Raw genomic sequence first — 25,826 nt, 5'->3', positions numbered from 1 at the left:
TTGGTTTATTATTTTTTTTTTTTCGGATTCTCATTCTGGAGAAAGTTCCGAAAATTGTTCACTTGTGTTTATCAGTAGTATTATCATCGAGTTTTATATTGTTTCGCAGGACCCGAAAAAAATAATAATGTCTAATACCATTAGAACAGTGAAGGTAATTTTCAAAAATTCTTCTAAACCCTGACACAATTTTGAAATGACGTTATTATTTATTTGGCTTTATAAAACGTATTTGTGGTTTTTATATTGTTCAGAATTATATGGGTGATTTTGAGAATGATTGACAGTTAGGTGTCCTGACATTTTCCTTTCAATTTAATGGGGATATTTCGATAATTGGGAATCTGGCTATCTTTCTTCATTGGCGTTAATTTTTGGCTCCAGCGCCCTGCGCGAGAGGTATTTTTCTTTGCAAATCAAAACAAAGAGATCGGAAATATCTATTCACATAGGGTTACTTTAATCAGCAGGGTTACCAAAATAAAATTATTTACGCCAAAAATGAGACGACCGCGCCAAATTCCCAATTATCGAAATATCCCCATTACATTCACCGGATTTTTTCATGGTTTTAAATTAATAATACTTTAGTTAGCTAGTAATGGAAATTTCCTTGTTCTGACTAGAAAGTTCGCATAAAATTTTATCTTTTTTTGTACGCTTTCAATCAGCTTTTTACTTTTTGTGCATTTAAAAAAGAAAATAGGGTCACACGGGGTGGTATTATGGGTCACTCATTTTCCGGGGGTAAATAATGGTCACTAACTTTTTGCTGATAAAAAAAAATGTTTTTACAACAAAACTAGTTTATGCTAAGTCATCCTTATATATGTAATTTTCTTGTATCAAGGTCGAAAACAATGCAACAGTAAAGTAAATGAGAGGGGGAAAAAAAGAGTTTTCACACTTCAAAAAACATCTTCTAAAAAGATTGTCTGTTCAAATCGTTATTTTTTTCAAGATTTATATTAGGGAAAACACATTTGAAAGAACAATTTTGTTGGTGCTGTTTTTTAATAGCAAATTGTCTAGCTTTTCATACATACATGCATTTTTTCTGCTTTTTAAAAAGAGTTAGTATTAAAAGTATACTGATTTACCCAGTACCCCAATTTAGTAGGATACTGGGTCACCAGGGTAATTCTTGGTCAGTATATTTTCTGATATATGTTAGATATTTTTCTTAATTATTTCTATGTAAGTAATATCAGTATTAACTTCAACTTATCCTTTTCTGTGACAAACTCTCTCTTAAATTTTAATGCTCCAAGTGCAACATGCAACATTGGATGATAATCTTCTTCAGTTGCTGCTGAAGTATCATGCCCTTTTGGATTGCAAATTTGTTACAGCTTTGACAGCATGCAATTATGGCACACATCAAGAACCAAAATAAGCAACAAATTAATTATGAATATCTAACATACCAAATATAAGGAGACAAATTCGATAGTTATAACAAATGAAACTCTCCTGTGTCTTGCAACTGCAAGAGAAATCAAATATTCAAAAATAGTCATCGAGAAAAACCTTGCTTGCAAAAAAATAAAAGTACCTCTGCAAGCTGATAGACAGCCCCTAAATTTAAAAATGTTAAAGGATGGTGCTATTCAATTAAATTCATTATGTGTTTGAACATCAGATGTACTTTGTTGTGTGTAATAATAGCAACATGTTCTACAATGAGAAAGTAACTTAAATTTTGTACATGAGAAAAGCTGAAATGAATTTCTGGAACAAGGGGTCGGAAATTTTAGTTTGTCCAAGTAAGACATTTTTAGAAGTACGTAATTTGAAATAAGGGCATTTTTTTCAGTCTAGTTAGTTGAAATTCAAAAGAAAAATCCTTGCACTTTATAGAAACATGATTAATGAAAGTAGCATACAAATATTAAAGAAATTTCTTCATGGACTCATCGGCTTAGAGCAAAGAGCAGGCCAAGAAGTCGGTCACCTTTCTCGCCTTTAGTCACCTTTTGAAAATTGGGTTTCTTTTAGTCACCTTTTGCAACTTTTGTCACCTTTCTCACCTTTCTTGAAACGCGTCTTAAGATTTTTTTTAAAAATAAATCTTTGGAAAGTATCTGAATGATAGCTTTAACAGTGAAATTAATTAAAAATATAGCCTTAAATATGCCCCCCCCCACCTTTTTGTTCTTTAAGAAAAATAGCTATGCTACCGGGAAATCAGAATTTTTTTAATCGCTTGCAATTGCACCCTATGAGCAGAACCAGTCTTTCTATCCCTTCTACAGATGGACTTGCTCCTTATTTTCGGGAATGTATGTTAAAAGAAGCATGTTTATTCTATTATACTCTGAGCTTTGATGAAACTACAATGTCAAAGACAAAAAAGAACTGCAACGAACAATAAAATATTGTAATAAATAAATACCTTTGTGCTGAACAGTAAAGTAAGAAAAACAACGTTAAAAAAAGCACAAATTTGCTAATTACAGCAGACACGTGTTTCAGCATTACAGGGAATGCCTTTTTCAATGCAAAAGGTAATGAGTTTATGGATGAAAAGACATCCGACTTTGGTCGGATGACACATGAAAAAAGAATAAAACAATCGAAAGGATATCGTTTTAAAAAATGCTAAAGGTAAAAACAGTTCTCTGACTAAGCGAAAATCACTCATCCCTCCCCCTTCCTCCTGATGTAAAATAAACGCATTCTTCAACTAAAATGACTAAAAACTCTTTAAAAACGAAATGCAATTCTTTGCAATTTGAAATTTTTTGCCAAATAAACAGAAAATACAATAATTTATATTAAAAGTAGGTTTAAAATGTAAACAAATGATCACGCAACCCTATTGTTTATAGATAAAGTCTCCAAGCTAACACGTTACTGTAATCAAGCCGATCAATGAGTGAAGCCAACTCCAACCCATTAGCGTTCCGATCTTTTGAATGAAAACTATAAAAACTTCATATATTGCCTAATTTGTTCCTTCCATCAAAGATAAAGATATTTTACACTTCACTGATCTTTTGTGTACAGAACTACCCTGTTGTAATTTATCTGGATGAAAATAAAATTTATTTCATCTTTAAATTCCATCATCTTTTTCTTTAATAATGTACTGATTAGTTTGATAATCCTTAAAGTATTCTTGACATTAGTGCCAAAACTCAGTTGGATTTGAGCCGTGAAACAAATGTTGCTTGGTACGGTACTTTCTGATCATTTGGTTTGGAAAACCTAAAGCACCGATCTGGTCACATCGTTCAACTACGACGACAGAATACACGTTTGCGTGAATCTTGCAGTACTTTACTTTAAAATATATCTCGGGGCCTAAAATTGTTCCATTTCAAGAAATGAAGGCTTCACTCTCTCTCTACGTTTTATCTATTCTCAATTGACATTGAGGAAATTTCATTATAAAAAGCAGAGCTGGCTTTCTTATTGTCCTTTGGCAACAGATTAAATATTTATTTCAGTTCTCGCTCAACAACAGGTAAGAATAAATATTCATAATTTGGGAGATATAATCATCCAATGTTTAAATTAATTAATTTATTAACAAAAAAGTTTCCGATTCGATCCATCGCCCTTCGAAACCTTGCTCGCCACAACTTAATTACACACAAAAAATTTTATTAAAATCGGCCCAGCTGTTTAAAAGCCTTATGGTGACAAACGTTCGCACAGAAGATTTATATATATATATATATATATATATATATATATATATATATATAAGCATGATGCAATTTCATTTCCTCGCCCGGCTATTACTTCATCTGAAATCATACACCAAGTTTTGTAAATGGTTGTGTCAAGAATAGTACTATTTAATGTACAGAGTTTTCTTGAGAAAAATTTTGAGATTTCTTCAAGTTTGGAGTAGGAAGGCATTTTTGGAGATCAGACATGACGACTTGACTTTCCAACCATTATTTGCACAGCCTTATCTTCTTTTTTTTACTCATATCTGTCTAGAAATAGGCCATTTCTTACTCTTTTCCTCCCTTTGCTTTATTTTGCGTTTTCAATTTTTTTATTCTAATCACAAATCCTTTCTCAATAATTCTGTTTAATTTATATTTTTTTAACCAATATTATTTCTTTAATAACAGATATTATTTTTCACAACATGTATTATAATAATTCAGAGCCGTTTGGTATTAGTTTGTAAGTAAAAAATGCTCAAAATTCAAAATGTTTATCCTTTTTCTTTTATGCATGTTTCATGTTTCTGTTTCATGAAATTTTTAGATTTGTATGCTTGATCTTTATGATATGCAGTATTTCACCTGTGTATAAATAATATTGTGTATTAATTTATAGGGTTTAGTGGCTCTTGTTACTGGTGGAGCATCTGGTCTTGGTGAAGCTACAGCTAGACGTCTGCTGCAGAATGGAGCTAGTGTTGTGATTTGCGATTTACCATCTTCAAACGGTGGAAAAGTGGCTGAACAGTTAGGAGAGAAATGTGCTTTTGCACCAATTGATGTATGCAATTTTTTAATTATGGCATGCAAATCATAAATTTCAGAAACCAGTCAAATGCTGAAATTTCTAATTTTTAAAAGATATATATGTACTAAAATTAAATTATTCAATATGTATTGAAACTCTTTACTGAAAAAAATGTAAATCTGTATCTGTTTCAGTTTAAAATATTGTCATTCTTCTCAAAAAATTATAGGGGTAAAAATGATTTTTCGAATTTTTAGAGCTTAGTGCTTGACATATTTCTGAAATAAATCTTTCATATTCTCATTTATAGTTTTGAGATTTAATTTTTAAAACTTTGAAGCAAATTAGTTGTAATAAAATATAAACACATAAAATATAATGTTAAAACAAATTTATTATATTTGTTTTAATTCATTTGATGCAATAAACGATCAAATTAACATAAATATTCAAATTAAATGAAAGATACCAACTCTCATAACAAATTATTAAACCCCTTGTATAAAAACTGAAATATGAAAAATACAATAGGTATTAGTTATCCATAGATTTGTAAAATTTCTGGAAACTTTGAGAAACGGAAAAAAAGAAAAAAAGCCAGTTTTCTCCTTTTTTTCCCCCTGGAAAAATAGGTTTTTACTAATAAAACTCAGGGCTCAAAATTAACAGTGGTCTACTGGTCCCAGACCACAAAAATATGCATTGGACCAGCATAAAATACATTTTGTGGTCCATGAGACCAGTGAAGCTTTTTTTTTTCTTTAAATAATTGTTAGTATCATCACTTTTCGAATCTTGTTCAAAGTTGGTACCTTCATTTACTATGCTCAGGTTTTCTTTCTAAATAGAATTTTCTACAGCATTATAGCATATTGGTTTTACCAACGTTTTGGCTTTCTCCCAAAGCTATTGCAAAAATAAGATTTCGTTGACTCAAATTCCTTTACTGCTGTTGGTGATTGAAAAGATACCTGTTGTTTAAGTCTTTTCTCCAGTCGTTCAAATATATCTGCTGAAAACTGGTAATTGATGCTATTAGTCATATTACGTTTTTTTTTACCTATTTTTTTATTTTACATTATTTAAAATCAAGGTGCAAGAAACGACTACTAAAAGTGTGTATACGGACCACTGAAATTTTGTAACTACTGGTCCATTGGACTAGTGACAATTTTTCAAAATTTCTACCCTCGATTTACAAGTTTTTTAGTTGAATATTTTTTTAGAAAACATAAAGTGTAAAATATTTTAAAATATATGTAATCCTTTTTTTTTTCTTAACAAAGATAGATATAAGATATCCCCTTTCAAAACACAAAAAATTATCTGAATTGGTTAAATCATCATTGTTTTGGATATAATGTGATTTTTGTAAATTAAAATCATTTTTGAGAGTAATTTAGTTTTTTCCCCTTAGTTTGTTACATGCATTTATGTATAGAAATGTACAAAATACATTTTTCATTAAATGTTCATAATTAAACTTAACATATTCTACTAATTGATGTTATTGATATAATTCTATCACATATAAATTTAATTTTATTGAGCAAAGTAGAAAATAATACAGTGTAATCTAAAATCGAAATAATGTAAATTTCTGCGTGTAGCCCAATAACTTTTGTTACATGAAAAATTGTCATAATCTTTGTGCTACAATATGGTTAAAGTGAAAAACCAACGTAAATAGATCACAAATTTTGAAAAAAAGTTGAAGAAACTTTTTTTTTCAAAATTTGTGCTTTATTTACGTTGGTTTTTCACTTTAATCATAACTTTTGTTATATTTTTAAAAGTTAAAAGAATGAGATCCATTTATGTAATCTATGTCTTTAATCTGCTAATTCTGCAAAAAAAAAAAAAAAAGTTTGCACCTCTGTGATGCCTGCACAAGTCATAAATCACTAAATACTGCCAATATAGAGCTTCTTGGTTATGTTTCAAGATACTGTGCAGTATTCCAATTATATCAATTTTTGTAAGGAAATGTTTGTTTATGCATTATCATTGGTCACACTTGATTCGCTTACACTTAAAAAAAGGGTAACCCTTAAAGCCTCAGCGCCATCTAGCGAGACCATGGTTTATGTTAGGGAACAATGAAATGGTTGCCATTTGTTTAGTACTTTGTTGGAGTATTCTAAAAAGTTATTAGTTAAAAATATGTGCATTGGTATGGATTATTTGTTATTGATGTAAAAAAGGGCTATTTCTCATCCCTTTTAGTTTTATTTTAATGTCATTTATAATTAAAACATGATAATGTGTGAAGTTTAGTTAACTTTCCATGTAATGTTACATTGTTTTACTTATTTTTCCATATGGTGTATATGATCTTTGTGCAAATTACACAATTTTCCCATTCTAGAAATAAGACTTTCAAGGTGAATTATAAGTATAACTTCATTTTATTAAATTTTATATTTTGTTCTACATTTCTTAGGTTACTAAAGAAGCAGATGTTCAAGAAGCTTTAAGAATTGCTAAAACTAAATTTCATAAATTAGATATAGCTGTAAATTGTGCTGGTATTGGGGTTGCCACAAAAACATACAATTTTAAAAAGGGTGTGCCTCATTCATTGGATGATTTTATGAAAGTTGTGACAGTAAGTGTAACATCATGTTATTTTACTTTTGATTGTGAAGTTGAGTTTAAGCTTTCTGCTTTATCATTTTTTTTTTTTTTGAGTAATAATGATCAGTACTGTGTATTACCAATGGCCCCTAATACTAAATGCCTATCGCATCATCAATGCCCATGTTAACTTCCAGTGTGGAAGACAGTCCTACCTAGCAGCACAATATAACAATGGCGTTGCTATGGTGATGGATCCAAACAATTCAAACATTTGTCTCGTGAATATCCATAAATAGTAATAATTCTTAAAATAGCATTACCAAGCAGCTATCTAACAAAGGCATTGCCATTTCAATGGATCCAAACTATTCAAATGAAATTGCTAAGTGGTTAATTTCCAAGTTTAAATTTAAATTTACCAATTGTTAATTTCTTCGTTATTAATTTCTAATACCACCAATAGATGGCAGTGGCCTCTGTACTGACGTTGACTGGTCCTGGTTCCCTTGTTTTGAGTTTATTTTTGCTCCATCTTAAAAATGAGAAAGCAAGAAGCATTTAGTATTACCGGGCATTGGTATTACTCACTCATAGCTGTTTTAGAAACTTAGATAATGTTTTCTACGTTGAATGGTTCAAACTGTAACTGTTAAAGTTTCTTTTTGCATTCTAGGTAGTACAAAAACAAATTAGTTTTAATGATAAACAAAAACCTAGATTTTGAGAAATGTAAATTCATGGTTTTTTTAAGCATGGATTATTAAAATCAAATCTTTCAGTTTTCAGAGTTTTATATTTCTTAACAAATAATTCTTCAGATTTTCTTGAATTGCAGAAACTAAAGTAAAATTCCTTTTTTCTCTCTCTTTTTAAATAGCAAGTGTTTTCCTTTTTTTTCCTTCTAAACAACTTTTATTTTTGTGCAAGAAATATACACATTGATTTCTTGAATTAAAATTTTGAGAAATTTTGAAAGATAATATTTGTTAGATATTGTTGCTATTTTTTAAAAGCTGTAAAATTTCAGCCTCTTAATTGTCAATTAGGAAAATATTGCCAAGTTGTTTGAAGTAGAGTTTCCAATACCGCAATCCCGATCCCAAATCCCGCATGAAATTTAGAAGATTAATCTTGCGGAATTGAGAGTAAAATGGCATGGGATTTCAAATCCTCCAAAGATTTTCCATGCAAACTTCTTCCAACTTTCGCCGTCCATAAAACAAATATTTTTACAAGCATGATCTGAAGTTTTAACCACCTTCCTCTAAATGTACAAGAAGAGAGGGAGAAAAAAAACTTTTGTCTTTTATTATGAAAGGGGGGGGGGGGTCTCTGTTCAAGAAAAGAATAAAATAGAAGGAGTGTTTTTTTTTTTTTTTTTGGAGAATGTCGTGGTATTTTCATTTGGAGGTTTCAGTCTTCATTCGTTCAGCAATTGTGTAAATGCGTAAAAAATGTAAACCTTTTTGAAAACCATTACTAAATATTGAAACCCTGAAAATTGAGCTTTAGAAGAAGTCGAAAAAGTATTACAGAGTGTAAAATCAGATGGAGTAGCCTGAACGCTTCTGTAAACTTAAGAAATACGCTCAAAACCTTTAACTTACTAAAAGTGCACAATATTTTTTCCAAAAGAGAAAGCAATGAAAAACCTGACATAATTTTTATTTATGCTCTCTAACCTGTAGAAAATGCCTTCTGATGTATTTGTCACCGGGAAGATAATATTATGAATGTGGATGGTACCTTGAAAATTATGTTAAGATGAATTAGCTAAGCAATCTTCAATATTCGGCACAACTCTAAAAGAGGTGACAGAAACTTGGATGAAACACTAGATGGCTCACTTGCATGACTTGCATTGAGCTGCTCAAGTTTTTTATCGTCTCTGATAAAGTGGTGAGGGGGTACTAAAGATAAGCGGCAGAAGGGTTTCGAATAATGATAAAAAGAGGGTTCAGAAACATAAATGCTGTTTTTTTTTACATTATATAAACATTTATATGCATGATCTAATAGCATAGTGGTATAAGTACATAATATATTGTATAATGGCCATTAAAAAAAATATTAATTGAAAAACCTTGCTGATCAGCAAAAAGATTGAAGTGATGCGATACATATGTGTAACATGGTGTTTAATCAAAATTTCAATTTTAATTTATAGGATTAAATATTAATGCAAAAGTGATAGAACATTACAGAAAAAAACATACGACCTTTTTAAGTTCAGAAGCACGTGGATCGGCGAATTACAATTTTGAAAACACCAACATCATTATTTATAAAATTCATAAATCACCCTGCACACGATTTCTTAAATCGTTGGTGATACTTGTTGCTCGCCTTTTATCACTAGATTACGGACCACTTTTTGGATGCATCGGGATTTTACATCTTGGTTGTCATGCTCATCAGATGTACAAGAGTTTGCGAAGAAGATCATCTTATTCTCAGATGTAGATCATCTTATTCTCAGTTCCTCATCCAAATCTCTAGGACATCAGCTTTTGTGGAAAGCTGAAGAAATTTTTCTTCCTACTTGTTTTAGCATAAAGCTCAAGACAGAAAGAAAAGTTGAAGCTCGCATCAGCAGGTGATTCGACTAGCAGAAAAACTTGAAAGAGTCGCCAATTTGAGTGCATGACCCCCTCGAACACTAAAAAGTCCCGGGGAGTCGAGGAAAACCTTGCACACTACATTCTTGCACAAATTCCACAAACTCTTTTTTAATGGAAAAATCAAGCCATGCCAGAATGTGTAGGTTAACTGTAAGATTGCAGTTACAAGTGGTTGAAACCGTGAAAGGTAGAAAAAGCAGCAGCTGGGATAGAGGTACCTCTTGCATGGAGGGTGAAACGCAGTAGAAAGCAGGTGTTGTAAATCATGATTGTCACAGTCTCTTTAAAGTGAGAGGTAAAATTAGCAAAGTTATTTAAAAACTTTTACTGAGACAGTGACGCAATCAGCATTTATCCCCCAGCTGTAATAAATCAAGTGTACTGATGCAATGACCAAAATTAATGAAGCAGCAAGGCAAGTTAAATTGGATAGTGTGATTAACACAAATCAAACCAACTTAGTTTTTGTTCGAAATTTGAAGTTGAGTGAAAATCCCTAACATGACCCCAATAAGAAAAGAAAAATCTATTTTTGAAGCAGACCCTGAAGAGTTTCTTATATTCCTACTTTTTAGAGCTGTTTTCTTTTTTCCCTTACCGTTTGCTTCTTTAGTATAGCACTTCTAATTGAGACAGGGAGAAACAAAGAGACGTAAGTGGACATTTTCAAGTTTTGAGTAAAATACATATAAATATAACATCCTAGGTGGGCTTTCATTGAAATTTTTTTCTAAATCATGCTGTATAAGAGCAACTACCAAGGTTGCTGGTACCATCTCTTGCCACAAGACAGAGGAGAAGTTCACCTACCATGTGTACTGTTTATCTCAAAATTTTTAATTTTGCACTTACATCCCTTTGCTTCTCACTTCAACAACTGTGCATTGATTCTTATTTTTACTATGCCACACCGAGAATTTTCTGCATGTTGAAATTTCAAAACGAAAAAGAAATGAGCAGATATATTGAGCATTTCATTGACTATGACTACAGTGATTTCTGGAGGAAACACCGCAGCATTGCATGTTTTAAAAGTTGAATTTTTGAGGTGCAACTTTTTTGCCGATGAGGCGTTTACAATCTACTTCTTTTTATCACCCTGAATGTAGTCCTACTGTTTTAACAAAACAATAAAGAAATAGATACTGACACTTCTGATACAATTATACATTATCTACCCATTAATTGGAAGCTTTAATTACAGTAAAACAGCCTACGATAAAAAAAAGTTTTTGCTTTTTGGATAGTAGTTTATGATAATCATATAGTGTTAGTATTTTCAAATAATAAATGTATGCTCTCAAAGAAATGCTTTTGTTTTTGCAAGACAAAACAAAAAATCTTTATGTGTTTTGGATTTTAAATGTCTATTTTTTTCTTTTTAACAATCTATATATTTTAAGTTGATGCAGATTTCAATAAATATTAAACTTTTTCTGTAATGATACGAAAATCACTACTGGTGTGTTGAATGTGACCTTTTAAGCTGGTCTGAAGGTTATGGAAAGATCATAGAGCAGGTAACTAAATGTACTTCATGTTCTTTCAAAGACTAAATCATGTAAGCACTCTTCATATATACCTTTCTAATATTTTTAATATGTATTGAAATTCTTTAATTCAAACTTCAAAATTGGAAAACACTTCTGCACTCACATACCAAGTCAAACTATAAAACTGTACTTGATTTTTTGATTTTGCAATGGAATCAATTTGTGACCTTGAAATATTTTTTAATTTACAGGTTAATACAATAGGAACATTCAATATTAACAGGCTAGTTGTAGGTGTTATGGCAAAAAACCTACCTGATGAAGATGGACAGAAAGGTGTGATAATTAATACAGCTAGTGTTGCAGCTTATGATGGCCAAAGAGGACAGGTCGCTTATTCTGCAAGTAAAGGAGGAATAGTTGGCATGACATTACCTTTAGCTAGAGATTTGGAATGTGAAGGAATTCGCTGTTGCACCATTGCCCCAGGTAGTTTTTTGTCTTTAATATCTCAAAGGCCGTGGCTGTGTTTCTATGTTAAATCTGCCCTTGCGGCCTTTTCGATTTTAATGTTTTTTTCATAGTAAAATTCAAAATTAATGAATGGTAATTTTTTTCCTTGTTCTTAGGAATAAAATACATAAAAAATTCTTATAGTCATAATTTTTTAACGTAAAGTTGATTTTTGGGGACGGAAATAAAATTTAAATATTTTTTTTTCAATGCTTTTCTGAAAAGTGTCCTTCACCAAATTTTGTCAGAAAATGTCTTTTATACTCCTCTACACTCAGGAATTTTTTCCAATTTTTTAAAGTGGTGGAACAGTAAGAAAAAAAATAAAGTGATTTTTTTTTCGTAATTTTGCGTTTAAACAAGTTTAAATATTTTTTATTGCCAAAAAAAGTTATTTGAACTAAGTCAATCAAAAATCGTTTACTCAGTGAGAAAGAATATGAAAAGAGTTTTAAATTTTTTAAATTTTAAAAATACTATCTCACCAGAGAAAAAACATTAAGAAAACCATAAAAAAAACTAAGACATATCCTTCATGAAGTTATTAGGAACGTAAAAAAATGATTAGAGAGCTTTAAAATAACCATTATTCAATGCTAAATTGTACATAAGACGATACATAAGTTGTCCATATTATTGGGAATAATACTTCAGCCTTGATCCAATAAGGACAAAAATTTCGAGTATTAAAGTAATGTTATTATAATTTAGACACCGTTGAACATAATTATGTTAAATAACCGGCAGTTGATATAATAATTTATGATGATTTTTCAAGTAAGGTTAAGCTTCGTCAGTGTCTTCATTCACAACGATGTTGATGTTTTCATCAATGAACAGAGGACTCAATATTTCGGCAGGCTTTACTTTTTTTTGCCAAATATCAGGCATGAGACAGAAATTATATGATCGCAGCAATGTGTGACCAATATGAAACAGTGCGCCTACCATTAGTACAGTCACAACAATATTGAGTAATCCCTATGAGGTCATTCTTATCTGAATGATAATCAAGAAAGTAACAATATGTTTTTGATTTAATATGTCACGATCTCACTTCAAGTTTTATAATATTATGTGTGATTTGGACATAATGGAGTTTAATTGTTCCATTTTCAGTCATCATCGTAGCTAAATATGATACAGCTTGAGACATTTGTTTTTGACATATTTTCAGTCTCGTGCCCCATATTTGGCAAAAATAGTAAAGCCTGCCAAAATAAAGAGTCATCTGTTCATTGATGAAAAATTCAACGTCGTTTTGAATGAGGACAGTGACGAAGACGAACCTTACTTGCGAAAATCATCATAAACTATTATATCAACTGTCAGTTATTTAACATGATTATGTTAAACAGTGTCAAATTATAAATTTATTTTAATGCTCAAAATTTTTGTCCTTATTGGATCAAGGCTGAAGAATTATTCCCAATAGCATGGACAAATTATATAACCATCTTATGTACAATTTAGCATTGAATAATATTTATTTAAAAGCTCTCTAATCATTTTTTTTCACATTCCTAATAACTTAATGAAGGATCTGTCTTATATTTTTTATGGTTTTCTTTATGTTTTTTTCTCTGGTAAGATAGTATTTTCAAAATTAAAAAAAAAAAATCTTTTCATTTTCTTTTTCACTGAGCAAACAATTTTTACTGACTTACTTCAAATGATTTTTTTTGCCAATAAAAAATATTTAAACTTGTTTAAATGCAAAGTTATGAAAAAAAAATCACTTTTTAATTTTTTTTTCGTATTGTTCCACCACTTCAAAATAGTTCAGAAAAATTCCTGAGTGTAGAAGAATATAAAAGACATTTTCTGACAAACTTTGGTGAGTGACACTTTTCAGAAAAGCATTGAAAAAAATATTTAAGTTTTATTTCCGTCGCCAAAAATTGGCTTTTTGTTTAAAAATTATGACTATAAGAATTTTATGTATTTTATTCCTAAGAATAAGGAAAAAAGTTACCATTCATTAAATTTGAATTTACTATGGAAAAAAATTAAAATCGAAAAAACAGGGTTTTTTTTTGCAAAACTCGAATGTGGTTTGAGATAAAGAGCTGAATATTTGGCTAAATTGTTTTTATTCGACTGCAAAATGATCCCCCAAGTGCAAGTTGAAAAGTCCGCAAAGGCAGATTCAACATAGAAACCCGGCTACGGCGTTTATTATTACATGTTTTGAAATGATTTAAATGCTATGAATATTATTAGTTATACCAAGTTTAATTTTAGTTAAAAATTTCTTTTCATTACATTTTGTTTTATATATCAAGGAAATAGTGAATACTGCTGCAGTCGGACCCTGATTTAACGAACCTCTATTTAACGAATTTCACAATTTAGCAAATTTTTCTTTTTCTCCGACTAAAATGAGGGCAAAAACCTCTACTTACCGGACAGTAAACCCCGAATTAACGAATAATTTTAACAGCCAAAAAAAAGTATATACATATGTTTTTTTTTTATTTGAGTTATTAAATATTGGATCTATTTTCCAATTGATGTATGTTCTTGTCTGAAGCAGAGACTTTTCTTGGAATCAGCCCATTTTTGACGGATGAAGGGGCAACTAATGAATAGCGATACTGATGCAAAAAACCCCAATTTAACACATAAAAGTTTTGATCACGTTGAGTTCATTAAATCGGTGTCCGACTGTATATTATTCGATATTCCAACGAGGCTAAATTAAGATTTTTGTTGCCATTTAAAGTTACTCAGGGGCGCAACCAGAAAATATTTTGGGAGGGGGGGGGGCACAATTTTTTTTTTCACAACACTCTATCAGCGTTCTCTCTCTCTTTACATCAATATATTATTATTATTATTAGTATTATTTAGTAAAAGTCCTTAAAATTGTATAAGTTTTGCAATATATTCAAAAAATTATGATTATAAGAATTTTATGTATTTTATTCCTAAGAACAAGGAAAAAAATTACAAAAACTGTTGCAAAAACATTAATTGTTCTTATGCCAGAATTGAAATCACGTTAAGAATAAACTTGAAAGTACTTGAAACAACAATATGGCGGTAAGATGTTCAAATTAATAAATGGAAATCAATACTTGTTATTACTTCGTTTACTATATTAATGAAATTAATCAAAATACACACGAATTTTTATCACCAAAAGCTCTAAACTTCATATTTTTAAGATCATTCAAGGAAAGAAAAAAATAATTATTAAATAAAAACAAAAAACCCGACTGTGTAAAAACCAAAAAAACTAAAAAGAAAAATGTATAAGCCGAGTAGTTTAGAATACTATTCAGTACTACTGAATAACTGCACCATTGAAATAGTTTTATATTCGTACACAGATAAGACATATCATAAATTCAAAAACAGAATAGAAGGATCAACGGTCGGGGCCCATTCCATTTTGAATCAAGGAACCCCGTAAAATTTGAATGGCCCCCGACTGTTGATCCTTTTATTCTGTTTTTGAATTTATGATATGTCTTATCTGTGTACGAATATAAAACTATTTCAATGGTGCAATTATTCAGTAGTACTGAATAGCTTTCTAAACTACTGGGCTTATACATTTTTCTTTTTAGTTTTTTTGGTTTTTTCGCAGTTGGGTTTTTTGTTTTTATTTAATAATTATTTGTATTTTACACTTTTTAGTTAATTTTCATTGACTTAGTCATTATGATTATAAGACTCACAATCTTGTCATTTCATTGAGAGAGTTTGTATCATGAGGTTTATTAAGTAACTTGCGGTGGTTTAAACTACACATAATTAGTCCCTCTAGGGACCTAACTCGGCTTAAAGCTACATGTGCTTGACCTTTAACAAAAATGCGAGAACTAAGTCAACCACAGAACAGCTATATAAACAGCCTGTACAGGGTGGCGACAGATCAGGGAAATCAGGGAGATCAGGGAAAAGTCAGGGAACTTTATCACTCAGGGAAAAATCAGGGAAATATCAGGGAATTTTGAAAAAATAACGAAAAATCAGGGAAAATTGATCAAATGAAGAAAAAAATTTTTTTTTTCCTTGCAAAATGAAATACTTTGGTTTCCTACGAATTTTTCGCCAATTATTTGTTTTAAGAAAGTAAAATTAATGAGGTACGATTATACATTGCTGAATATTTGTGCATCTTTTTTCCTCAAGGTCAAAGTATTCAATCTTAGGATGAGCTTTTTAAGATTGATTCTGTGTCTGTAAAGTTGTTTATTTTACTTAGCTTGAATTTTCCTTCACGCATTCCATGCTATGTAAAATAAACAACCCAACAGGCAAAGAGAAAGCCGTCATTAATGACTTTGCTCCCTTGCTTTTACTTATTATTGTCTTGAAGTAATTAGCATACTAATATATCACGATTTCAAGAAAGGATTTTTATTTTTTAAATTAATGTTGAAAAAATCTTTAAAGTTATCACTTGGCATTTTTAATTTAATTGCTAAAATTAATTTTGACTTTTTTTTTGTTTTTGTTTTGCCATGTTATTATTCCCTGTTACTTCAGATTATCAAATATCTTGAAAACTAATTTCTGCAGATACTGCCGTTTACCTGCACACGGTGCAGTATTTTTTACGTTAGTAAAACTACATTACTTCTATACATTAACTATCACTTGCTACTCTTGCAGTAACAATTATACTACTTAAAAGTTCAGTTCAAGATTATTTCCATTTAAATTTTTTAGTTTTATCATGATTAGATATGTCTTTAAGAGTGGTTTTAATAAGTTCTCTTAGAATTCTTATGTTAACTGGTTCCTGGAAGTGACGTATTTGTTTTAGATTTCCTATAATATTTCTTGGTCGATAATTTAATAACTGTTTTTACCAAAAAAAGGAGCATCTTTTCAAAAAATTATTTTAATTAACAGCTTAAACTGTTTTAAACGCTGCATTTTATTTAATATGCAATGCCTTTCAGTAGGGTAAAGAAAGGAAACCATTATCATTGGTATCGTAAATCAGGGAAATTTGGTGAACAAAATCAGGGAAAAGTCAGGGAACTTTTTTTTCCTGTTCCTGTCGCCACCCTGCTGTATAACTCATGTTAACATCGTCAGTCAAATCTTTCTCGCAAAACTAAAAAGCCTGTCGCAAAAGTACACGTCGCGAAACTCAGTCCCCTGAATCACGACAGAAACAAATGAGGAGAAAGTACATACGGAGCGAGGGTGGAAGTTCAACCCACCGCCTCAAGTGTGAGAAGCAATAGCTCAGACCACTCTGCCACTGAGGCCCCAATTAGTAGACGATAGTAAACAAAAAATTCAGGCAGTGAAAGCTACCTGCATTTGCCTCACGCTGTGCTGCATGCAGGTAGGGAGCAACACAGCGACTGCCTGCGACACGATCCCGAACTAACAAAATGGCAACTGGTTGTTGATATGGAGAATTTTGATTACTGTCATGTATTTAGTGACACTCCCAAGGTTAAGAAAAATCGACTGACGTAAGAGTACCAGAATTGGCCAAGGCATTTAGCCTGTAGAACGCCACATAGAAACGGACATACATAGACTGATAAACACATTACCCTCCTTTGCGTTGCGCACGCGCAGTCAGGTAAAAAGAAAAGGAACATGTTAAAATGGCATGAAATCACTTAAAAATACAACAAAATAATCAATAAAATCGCTTACACTAGATGAGTCCTAAATATCCATATTGCATATGTACACTTATAAAATTGTCTTACTATCTACAATACAAAGTTTAACCGTCGTTGTTTCTTAGTTAGTTCATCAATAACTTTATCTGGTTGTACAACTATATCTTTGTTGATACAAAACTGTGCTAATCCATTTAAGCATTCTTGTATTATTGTGCTTCTTAAATAGGACTTGAGACGGCGCAATGTTGAAAACGATCGCTCCGCGGTAGCAGAAGAAATAGGCAGTGTTATGAACGATTGATTCCTAACTACAGAAAAAATAAATGACGAAAAGGAGAGAGGGAGAAGTTTTAAATGACCTCTTGTTGTCCCTGCTTACTTTGGAACCACTTCGTTTTCTCAAAGCGTGTTCATCTTCGTTCTAATAAAATTAAAAAAAAGTATTTTTGAAAATTATTCAAATTAGCGTTTTTTTGGGGGGGGGGATACGGGCCCTGTGGACCCCCCCCCCTCTGGTTGCGCCCCTGTTTCTACTTATTTTGCTATCAAAATATTTAGTAGCTCTGTTAGTTGCATCATTTCAATTTTATTAATTGATTTGAATTTTCTCCTAACACAGTAAGCTGTTTTACAAAATTGTCTGAAAGTGGGCAACCCTCCTTCCCCCCTTTTATTTTCATTATTATGTGAGTTATGGTAGGTTGGAAACTGGTAATACCCATTTCCCTTGAAGTCTTTTTAATAGTTGTAAACATCGACAAAGCACCGCCCCTGTCATTACACAGGTGAATTCTATGTCATTTTCTCTCAGATGTTTTGCAGAATTTGGAAATTGTTTTGTCGCCAAACAGCGGTGAGAACATGGTGCAGAATTCACTTGTGTAACGACATGGGTGGTTAAAAAGACATGTAAAAAAAAAGTTGCTCCTAGATTACAGGACACTCTTCATTATTTTTGACTTGTGGATAGTAATGTACTGGAAAAATTTAAGCTTCCCATTTCAACTGAAGGAGGTTGCTCAACCGCCTTCCCCAAACTTCATAAGTATGGGACGGGGGTTAAAAAGACATTGAACTGAAAAAACAGTGTTACTTATTATAACATATACCAGTAATATCCAGAGTAATATCCATGTACATTGCAATAAAATATTTACAAAAAAAAAAAAAGCTGGGGAAATTGAATGTTTCTAAATTTGTGACATTTTCTATGCTACCGATAATGTTAAATTAAGGGGTCATTGAGCACCCTCTTAAAATTTAACTTTTACAGCATTATACTATTAGTAAGTCTTAAAAAAAAGGGGGGGAGGTCCTGGGCTCTAGCTGAAAAAAAGTTTTTTTGAACCAACCTAGGGTGGTGTTCCACCAATGTTTTTGACTCTTAATACTTAGGGCAACTGTGTACAATGAACTCTCTCTGTTCTGAACACTCATGGGACTGAACAAAAGTGTTCAGATTAGATTATGGGGGTGTTCATTATAGAGGGAGACTGGATAAAATATTTATTCTATTACGTTAATGGACTATGTGCAGTAGGGTGTCCCAAGATATAATGGCGGAAAAAAAATTTGTGAAATCTGTTGGCCTAGAGCCATTATTTTTTTCTTGGAGAAATTCCTAAAGTTTTTAGAAGGATTAGAAAAGTTTCCAGAACTTACTTCCTTCTTTTTTCGAACTTTGAAAGTCATCCCGTTATTTTACCGGCGCTCGAATCGTTCCCCAGAGCCAACATTCCCTGCATGCGTAGCATGCGTTTGTTGACCCGCCACGATGATGTGACGTCATAAGGAAAGATGTTGAGTAGATTCTTGCTGTATGCATGTGGGAAACAATTTTAAAGAATTTAGTTTTAAACTGTAAACTGGTGTTGAGTTGTTTCCTCAATGTAATTTATGCATGCTTTTTGATATACGTCACGCCATCGCGTAGGGAGATAGGGAATGCTATTTAAGTGTGAACTCTCAATCAATCATTCTCTTATTGTTTCACCTCTTGTTTTAATATGTGGTGACTGCAGTCCGATGTTTTTCTGAGGTGCTGAGATTGTGCCTGGGAGCTGTGTGCTCCGGAGTTCCACGTAGTATAGTGGATTCTTTTTGAAAGATGTAGGAAGTTTTGTCGTTGAGCCCAGCTAGAAATGCGGGCATGTTCCAGTTGTTGCCTTGAGATGAGTTTTTAAGTGAGGGATTTTCTCTCTAAAATTGAGAGTTTAAATCAAGTTGTTTTTTTTTGCTGTGAAAAGGCCTAACAAACAGGACCATTGAAGGTCCACGCTCGAGAGCTGGATTGGATGTCCGTTAGATGGATGGATGGTTCCTGTTGTCCAGGAGGACAGGTTTCTTTTCTGAATTCAGCAGGGTGGCATGGAATGGTCACGGACAATTTTGATATGGGATCCAAATTGGTGGATCGCGCCCTCACATGTTGTGCCAACTTTTAAGGAAGGAATAGCTCGTTTGGTATGAACTTTTTAACTCGTTCGTATGAACTATTCTGTTTATGGCATTGGACTCAAGGTTGTACTTATATTAATCAAGTCATATAAATTTTACTGGAACTTTAAACGATACTATTTTTAAGAAATGTTTCCTACTGATATTTTTGGGGGGATTTTTTATTCAATTGTTGGGGAATGTGAATTTTATTTACACTTGTTATTATTTCCATGTTTTGACATATTTATTGTTTAATAAAATGTTTATTTAATTGTTAAATATGTGTCTGTAAGTCCTTTCTTCCCGAGCAGATCATTCCACAATTTTTCAGTTGGGTTTGCTAGCTTAAAACCTGCTTTTAGTTCTTTGAACTTCGGGTTTTGATTGAGCTATCAGTTCGAATTGCCCAACAAAATCGAATACGCATACCCTCCAAATTTTTTCCTTTTCACCTCAGAAACATGAAAAAAAAGTTTTATTGCAATAAAATAAAGGGAACCCGTGCCGACTTGAGGTCAAAGTTGGACCTGAAATCCTGTACAGCGACTACAGTGAAAATATTGCTAACTGTATAATTCTTTACTACACGTGACATCAATTTATTTAAAGCAGATATTTACAACAATGTTAGACTACAAGAAACATTACTGCACATATTTTTATTTCAATGTTTGCTTTTTGCAGTCAGGATAGAGCTTCTGGTATTCTTGAATGCAACGTAACACAGATCGTTTTTGTTCCTCATCAGCTGTAAGCAAACCATGCAAGTCCTCCATCATTTTTACCTCTTTTTCAGCTACATCGTTTACTGCTCTAAGCATTGAGACAGTCTTTTTCACATCAAAGAATGAAATATTATTGATCATACCATAAAAGCTGGATGAATTTTTGTAGAGCAGCTTTTGAGATAATTGGGCCCACATTTTAGTACACTTTTTCAAAAAGCACAAATCTTTGTTGGGTGCTTTGACTGCCAATATGCATTGAAGCCATGGTTTCACGTAATTGTTACTACAAACTAGAAGACATCAAACAATGTTTCATTTTCCTTCGTATCTAATTTTAGTTGTGAACTAAATAGTAATAGTTTTAGGGAGTAAATCGCTCGAGCCGTCCATCAAGCTTGGTGCATGCTCCCGGCGATCTTATTTTAAATTCATTTTCTGTATCTCCACCTAAAAATATGGTAGGCAGTTCTAGCAACTCTTTATAGTCATCTATGACCGTAATATTAGTGAGTTCAGTACGGTAAAAGTCAAGGAAATTTTCCAAGTTAGGGTACAATTCGGAACAAATCTGCAGCTCCTCCATAGCACTGTATTTTAGTTGGATAGGTCATTTCATATATATGATGGCGGCACGCAAAGGAAAGCATTTCTCTATCAAATATTTGCTCAAGAATAGCGCAAGAACCACTTAAAGGACCTGTTTTGGAAGCTGTAGTATCACAACAAAGAGTTTTGAACTTTGTCTTTGAGATTCCAATCTAAAACTACCTTTCAAACAGCCTGTTTTTGTTCTTTTCCTGTAGAATTATCCAGTTTAGACTCAGCAATGAGTTGTTTGTCACATCCTTATAAAATAACTATAGATAAGCGATATTCTTTTGATTTTTTAGCACTTAAAGCAGGCAACATTTTCATATCCTAAGGTAAATTCACTACATGTGGTACCTCGTACTGAAAACCAATTTTATTCTTTCCTCGTGCTCCTTCCGCTTTTCAGTTCGAATTCTTTGAATTGAAGATACCTATGGGAAATTCATCAATGTTAACCCAAGTGCGTCAATAGTAGCTTCAAGAATAAACACATAATCTCGTATACTTGGACAGCTGTCCAATGCATCAACTCACTTAAGAGTAATCAAATCGCTCCTCATTACATATTTACTTGTTCCAGGTTCTGATAATTCTTGTTCCAGGTTCTGGAATACTTGTTCCAGGTTCTGATATACTTGTTCCAGGTTCTAATATACTTGTTCCAGGTTCTGATAAACTTGTTCCAGGTACTGCTTTATATGTTTCAGGGAAATCTTCTGAATTAATATTTCACTAGAGCTCGAAGAGGCATTTTCTTGTACAGGTTCATACAATTTCGAAGATGTTGAAGCGGAATCATATTTCATGCGCCTGTTTTCTTCTTTGACAGCTCAAAGTCGAGCCCTTTCCTCTTTGTCGGCCAGTTTTTTATCCACCTTACTTAAAGTGACCACGTCGGCCGTTCTCTCTTTGGAATTGCAAGAAAATCCCATCTTCCTCCATTTTGATTAACCGAAGTGCATCAGCATGTGCAATACTGAATAAATTGTTTAAATTACTCTCAAATTCTTGTTGGCGCTGCCTGAATACTTCTTACAGTTTTTTGTTTTGCATTTTTTTGTGAGTCTCTCCAAATTTGATACAGGTTTTTAAGTTTATTCATACAATTTGGCAACGATTTGGTGGGAATGCGTGCCTTTTCCCAAAAGATGATGCATTCCCGAATAGCGAGATTTGCACTTTCACTGATGGTTAAATTTACTTCTCGAATGTTATAAAACAAAACAGACAGAATTTGTCCGTTAGAGGGAAGTTTCAAACCTGTAATTTGTTGTTTTACTACTCCTTTAAAAAATGTCTCCTTTTTCGAACTTCGCTACTCCAGTGCCATGTTTCGTTCCCTATGGAACGACTATATTGCGCTCGCTGACCGGAATGTATTCGTAGTGACACGTTTGACAGTTTGCAAATTGCCACGGATAAGCCCCCCCCCCCCTCTCCCTAACATATGTTTCTTCTGTTTTCATTTGTTTTCTGTGTACTATTTACAGCTGTTTTGAGCTTCGCAAATTATCGCGTCGTCAGCGTTCGCTTGCTTATGAATACACGTGCTATTTACACGTTTAGGCCTTTAGGCGCAAATCGGCACGGGTTACCGTGCTTCAAATTGCATGAAACTTTTTTTACAACGGTTTTGATGTCAAAGGAAAAAAATAAGAGGGTATGCGTTAAAAAAAACGACTTTCATTTTTTTTGGGACACCCTAATGTCCAGTACTTTGTCAAGTGAGCTATACCAGTGACTGAGATAGAGGTGCTGAATTATGTATTGTTGGCTAGTGCAAGGTCTAATTCAACTTAGTAGGACCAAAAAATTAGCATTTTCTTCTTTCTTTTTCAATTTAAAAAGTTTTACATTGCATTCAACAATAAAATATTACAATACAGCTATCGATACAATATGTAGAGGAAAAAAAAAGAGTTTTTAATCTGTTTTTGTATTGTGTATTCTCATGCAAGGTATGTGTTGTCATCCAGGTGATTCTCAGTTGCATGTTACTTAAAAGGTCTTGAATACTACTTGATGAAACGTTGGATTCTTGAAATATAGTTCAGTGGTAGAAACATCAGGCTTATATTGCTGAGTTGAATGACTTTATGTGATGCAGTAATATCCAAGGAAATATATTTTTTCTTTTTTCTCTCTCCGTCTTCCCCTTAATACCCTTCAATCATTGTGATAAAATTGTAGGTGTAGTTTAGGCTTTCCAATTTGATTCGTAGGAATTCCCAAGTAGCAATAGTGAACATGTTCAGTATATAGAGAAGTAAAAAATAATTGTACAAGGTTAAAAGTATCGTTCATAATACTAGAGTGTTCAGAGAGGTCAGCCCATGTTAAGTCTATGGGGTTTTGCCGGGACCATCAAAATGTTCAGAATATTGGGTGTTCACACTAGCGAGTGTTCAGATATTGAGAGTACTGTATAGCATCCCGAAGACTAACATAATATTGAAAATAAAAGGGTTCACTTTTGGACCACTCTGTATATTTATTGATTTATGTAATTTAAAATCCTTTTTGTTTCTTTTCTTAATTATTTGTCACACATAACTGAAAATGTTCTCCATCATTTCAAGTTATCTTTTAAGCATTTAACTTTTATTTCAAAAATTTTAATATTAATCCCTGAAAATTTGCCATAGTTTGGTTTGCATATATTTTCGTAATTTGCGTAACTTATTGAATGTTATGCTTGTTTTATCAGCATTTTCTTAGACTCAAATGAAATAAGAAAGCAATTGAAAACCATAATAGTAAAAATGTAAATAAAAAGTACTTTTTCAAATTCTTGATTCCACCATTAAATATGTTTTGTGTTCTTTTGATTATAACCTATTAATATAACTGAACCTGAATAAATAAATATGTTTCACATAGGGTTCGTTAATATATATCCTGAAATATATTGGGACGTATATCCTATATTTATTTTGAAAATATCATATTTTCAATATTTATTTTTTCAACTACGTTACTTTCAATATAAAAACTATAATCATAGTAATTTATTATTAAAATTACATTTTATTATTAGTTCGTTTATTATTAAAGTAACCAAAAAGTTATATACTATAATTTTATGATGTATTAATACATTATTAATGCAACAAAGTAATCCAATATTCCATTTTTATTTTATAATCATAAAATTATGAGTAATGTAACAATTTTAATTCATATTGAAAGTTTCTAATCAAATATTAAACGTTCATCATAAAAAAAAGAAAATGTCTTATGACTGCCCCGAATAATTCATATTTTTTATTACTGAATCATATAACTGTAAAAGTAGCTCATGGAAGTAAAATGAGTAAAAAGCTAATGAATTAACTCCATTAAAATTGATGTTGTTGTCTTGTGCCAGCTGGGCTGGCAATTTGGGGTGTGTTGCTTCACTTTTCCAACTGTACCATAATTTGGTGTGAAGTCCGACTTCCACAGTACACACGTCATAGGGACTCGTTTATAGGGTAGGCAACCATTCACACAAAGGAAGGGCAAGGACAGGAGAGAGAAAGTACATCCATGCTCGAGCCGTAATTCGAACCTGGGACCACCTCATCGCAGTCAATAATGAAAAAAAACTTAAGTCTACATATTGTTATAATAAAAAAAAAAAGAGTGATTTGAGGATGCATTTACTATTTTTAAGTCTTAGTTTGTACTGTTTGAAAATATCCGATGTATATTTTCAAACAGTAAAACTTCTAAAGAAGTTCTTCTGCCCTTAAACAGAAGTTTGGTAGGACCCCATTTGGAGTATGCTGTTCAGTTTTGGGCTCCTTATCTTAAAAAAGATAATTATGTACTGGAAAGGGTTCAAAGGCGGGCTACAAGGCTAATAAGTGAACTTTCCGACTTAGATTATGATTCCAGGCTCAGAAGCTTAAAATGTAGTCTTGAGCAAAGAAGAGACCGAGGGGACATGATTCAGCTGTTTAAATTTATTAAAACGAAAGATGTTACGGGGCTGAAGTTTAGCACTGAAAACAGGACAAGGGGTCATTGTTTTAAGCTATTTAAATCTCAGGCTAACATGGATATTAGGAAATTTATTTTAGCAGGGTAGTGGAACCTTGGAACAGCTTACCGGAAGAGGTGGTAATGAGCAAGGGAGTAGATAGTTTTAAGAGGGCCATTGATCTTCACTGGGGATTGTAAATTGACTAGGACCAGTCTAGCTGGGCCCAGAGCCTGTTGCTGGTCGTCACATTTGTATTTGTATATCAAAATATTGGATATTCAGGTTCACACATTGTGTTAATTTAACTTATATAAACTTCAGAAAAATACTTTAATTTATTTTAGGTTTGTTTGACACTCCACTCTTAAGAGGACTGCCTGAAAAAGTTCGTAGTGAATTAGCCAAGGATGTACCTTTTCCAAAGCGATTAGGTAATCCAGATGAATATGCACATTTAGTGCAATCTATAATTGAAAATCCAATGCTGAATGGATGTGTCATACGATTGGATGGTGCACTGAGAATGCAACCTTAATTTTAGCTTCTAATGTACTGCAGTTGCTAAATTTGATGGAATTAGGGAAATTTTAGATGAGACTTTCATATAGTCCGAAAAGAGTTTAAAAGTGTACAAATCTAATTTTTATACTGTTTTGTTTCAACTAACTTTTCTGATTTGTGTATTTAAAATAAACTACATTGGTTTTTTCATGAGTTTTAATTAATTGCATATATTTTCTTCATGCTAAAATTATAATTATTTTTGTATGGGTATTTTAAATGTGAGTAAGAAGCATTGTCAAAATGAAATACTTATCACTTGAAGAAAAAATTAGTTGCAGTAACCTTTT

At 32.1% G+C, this 25,826-nt stretch overlaps 1 protein-coding gene across 1 annotated transcript; it reads left to right on the top strand.

Annotated features, from left to right (window-relative positions):
- The first annotated feature begins 23 nt into the window (after window positions 1-23).
- On the top strand, window positions 24-25,684 carry LOC129217412 (3-hydroxyacyl-CoA dehydrogenase type-2-like). The gene is made up of 5 exons (XM_054851710.1): window positions 24-154; window positions 4,303-4,467; window positions 6,878-7,042; window positions 11,380-11,617; window positions 25,320-25,684. The coding sequence occupies exons 1-5, from the start codon at window positions 128-130 to the stop codon at window positions 25,508-25,510; spliced, it is 786 nt and encodes a 261-aa protein (XP_054707685.1). The 5' UTR covers window positions 24-127; the 3' UTR covers window positions 25,511-25,684.
- Window positions 25,685-25,826: the final 142 nt, after the last annotated feature.

Source organism: Uloborus diversus, chromosome 2 (assembly GCF_026930045.1).
Source record: "Uloborus diversus isolate 005 chromosome 2, Udiv.v.3.1, whole genome shotgun sequence".
Taxonomy (NCBI): Eukaryota; Metazoa; Arthropoda; class Arachnida; order Araneae; family Uloboridae; genus Uloborus; species Uloborus diversus.
This window is presented reverse-complemented; position numbering and strand designations above follow the sequence as displayed.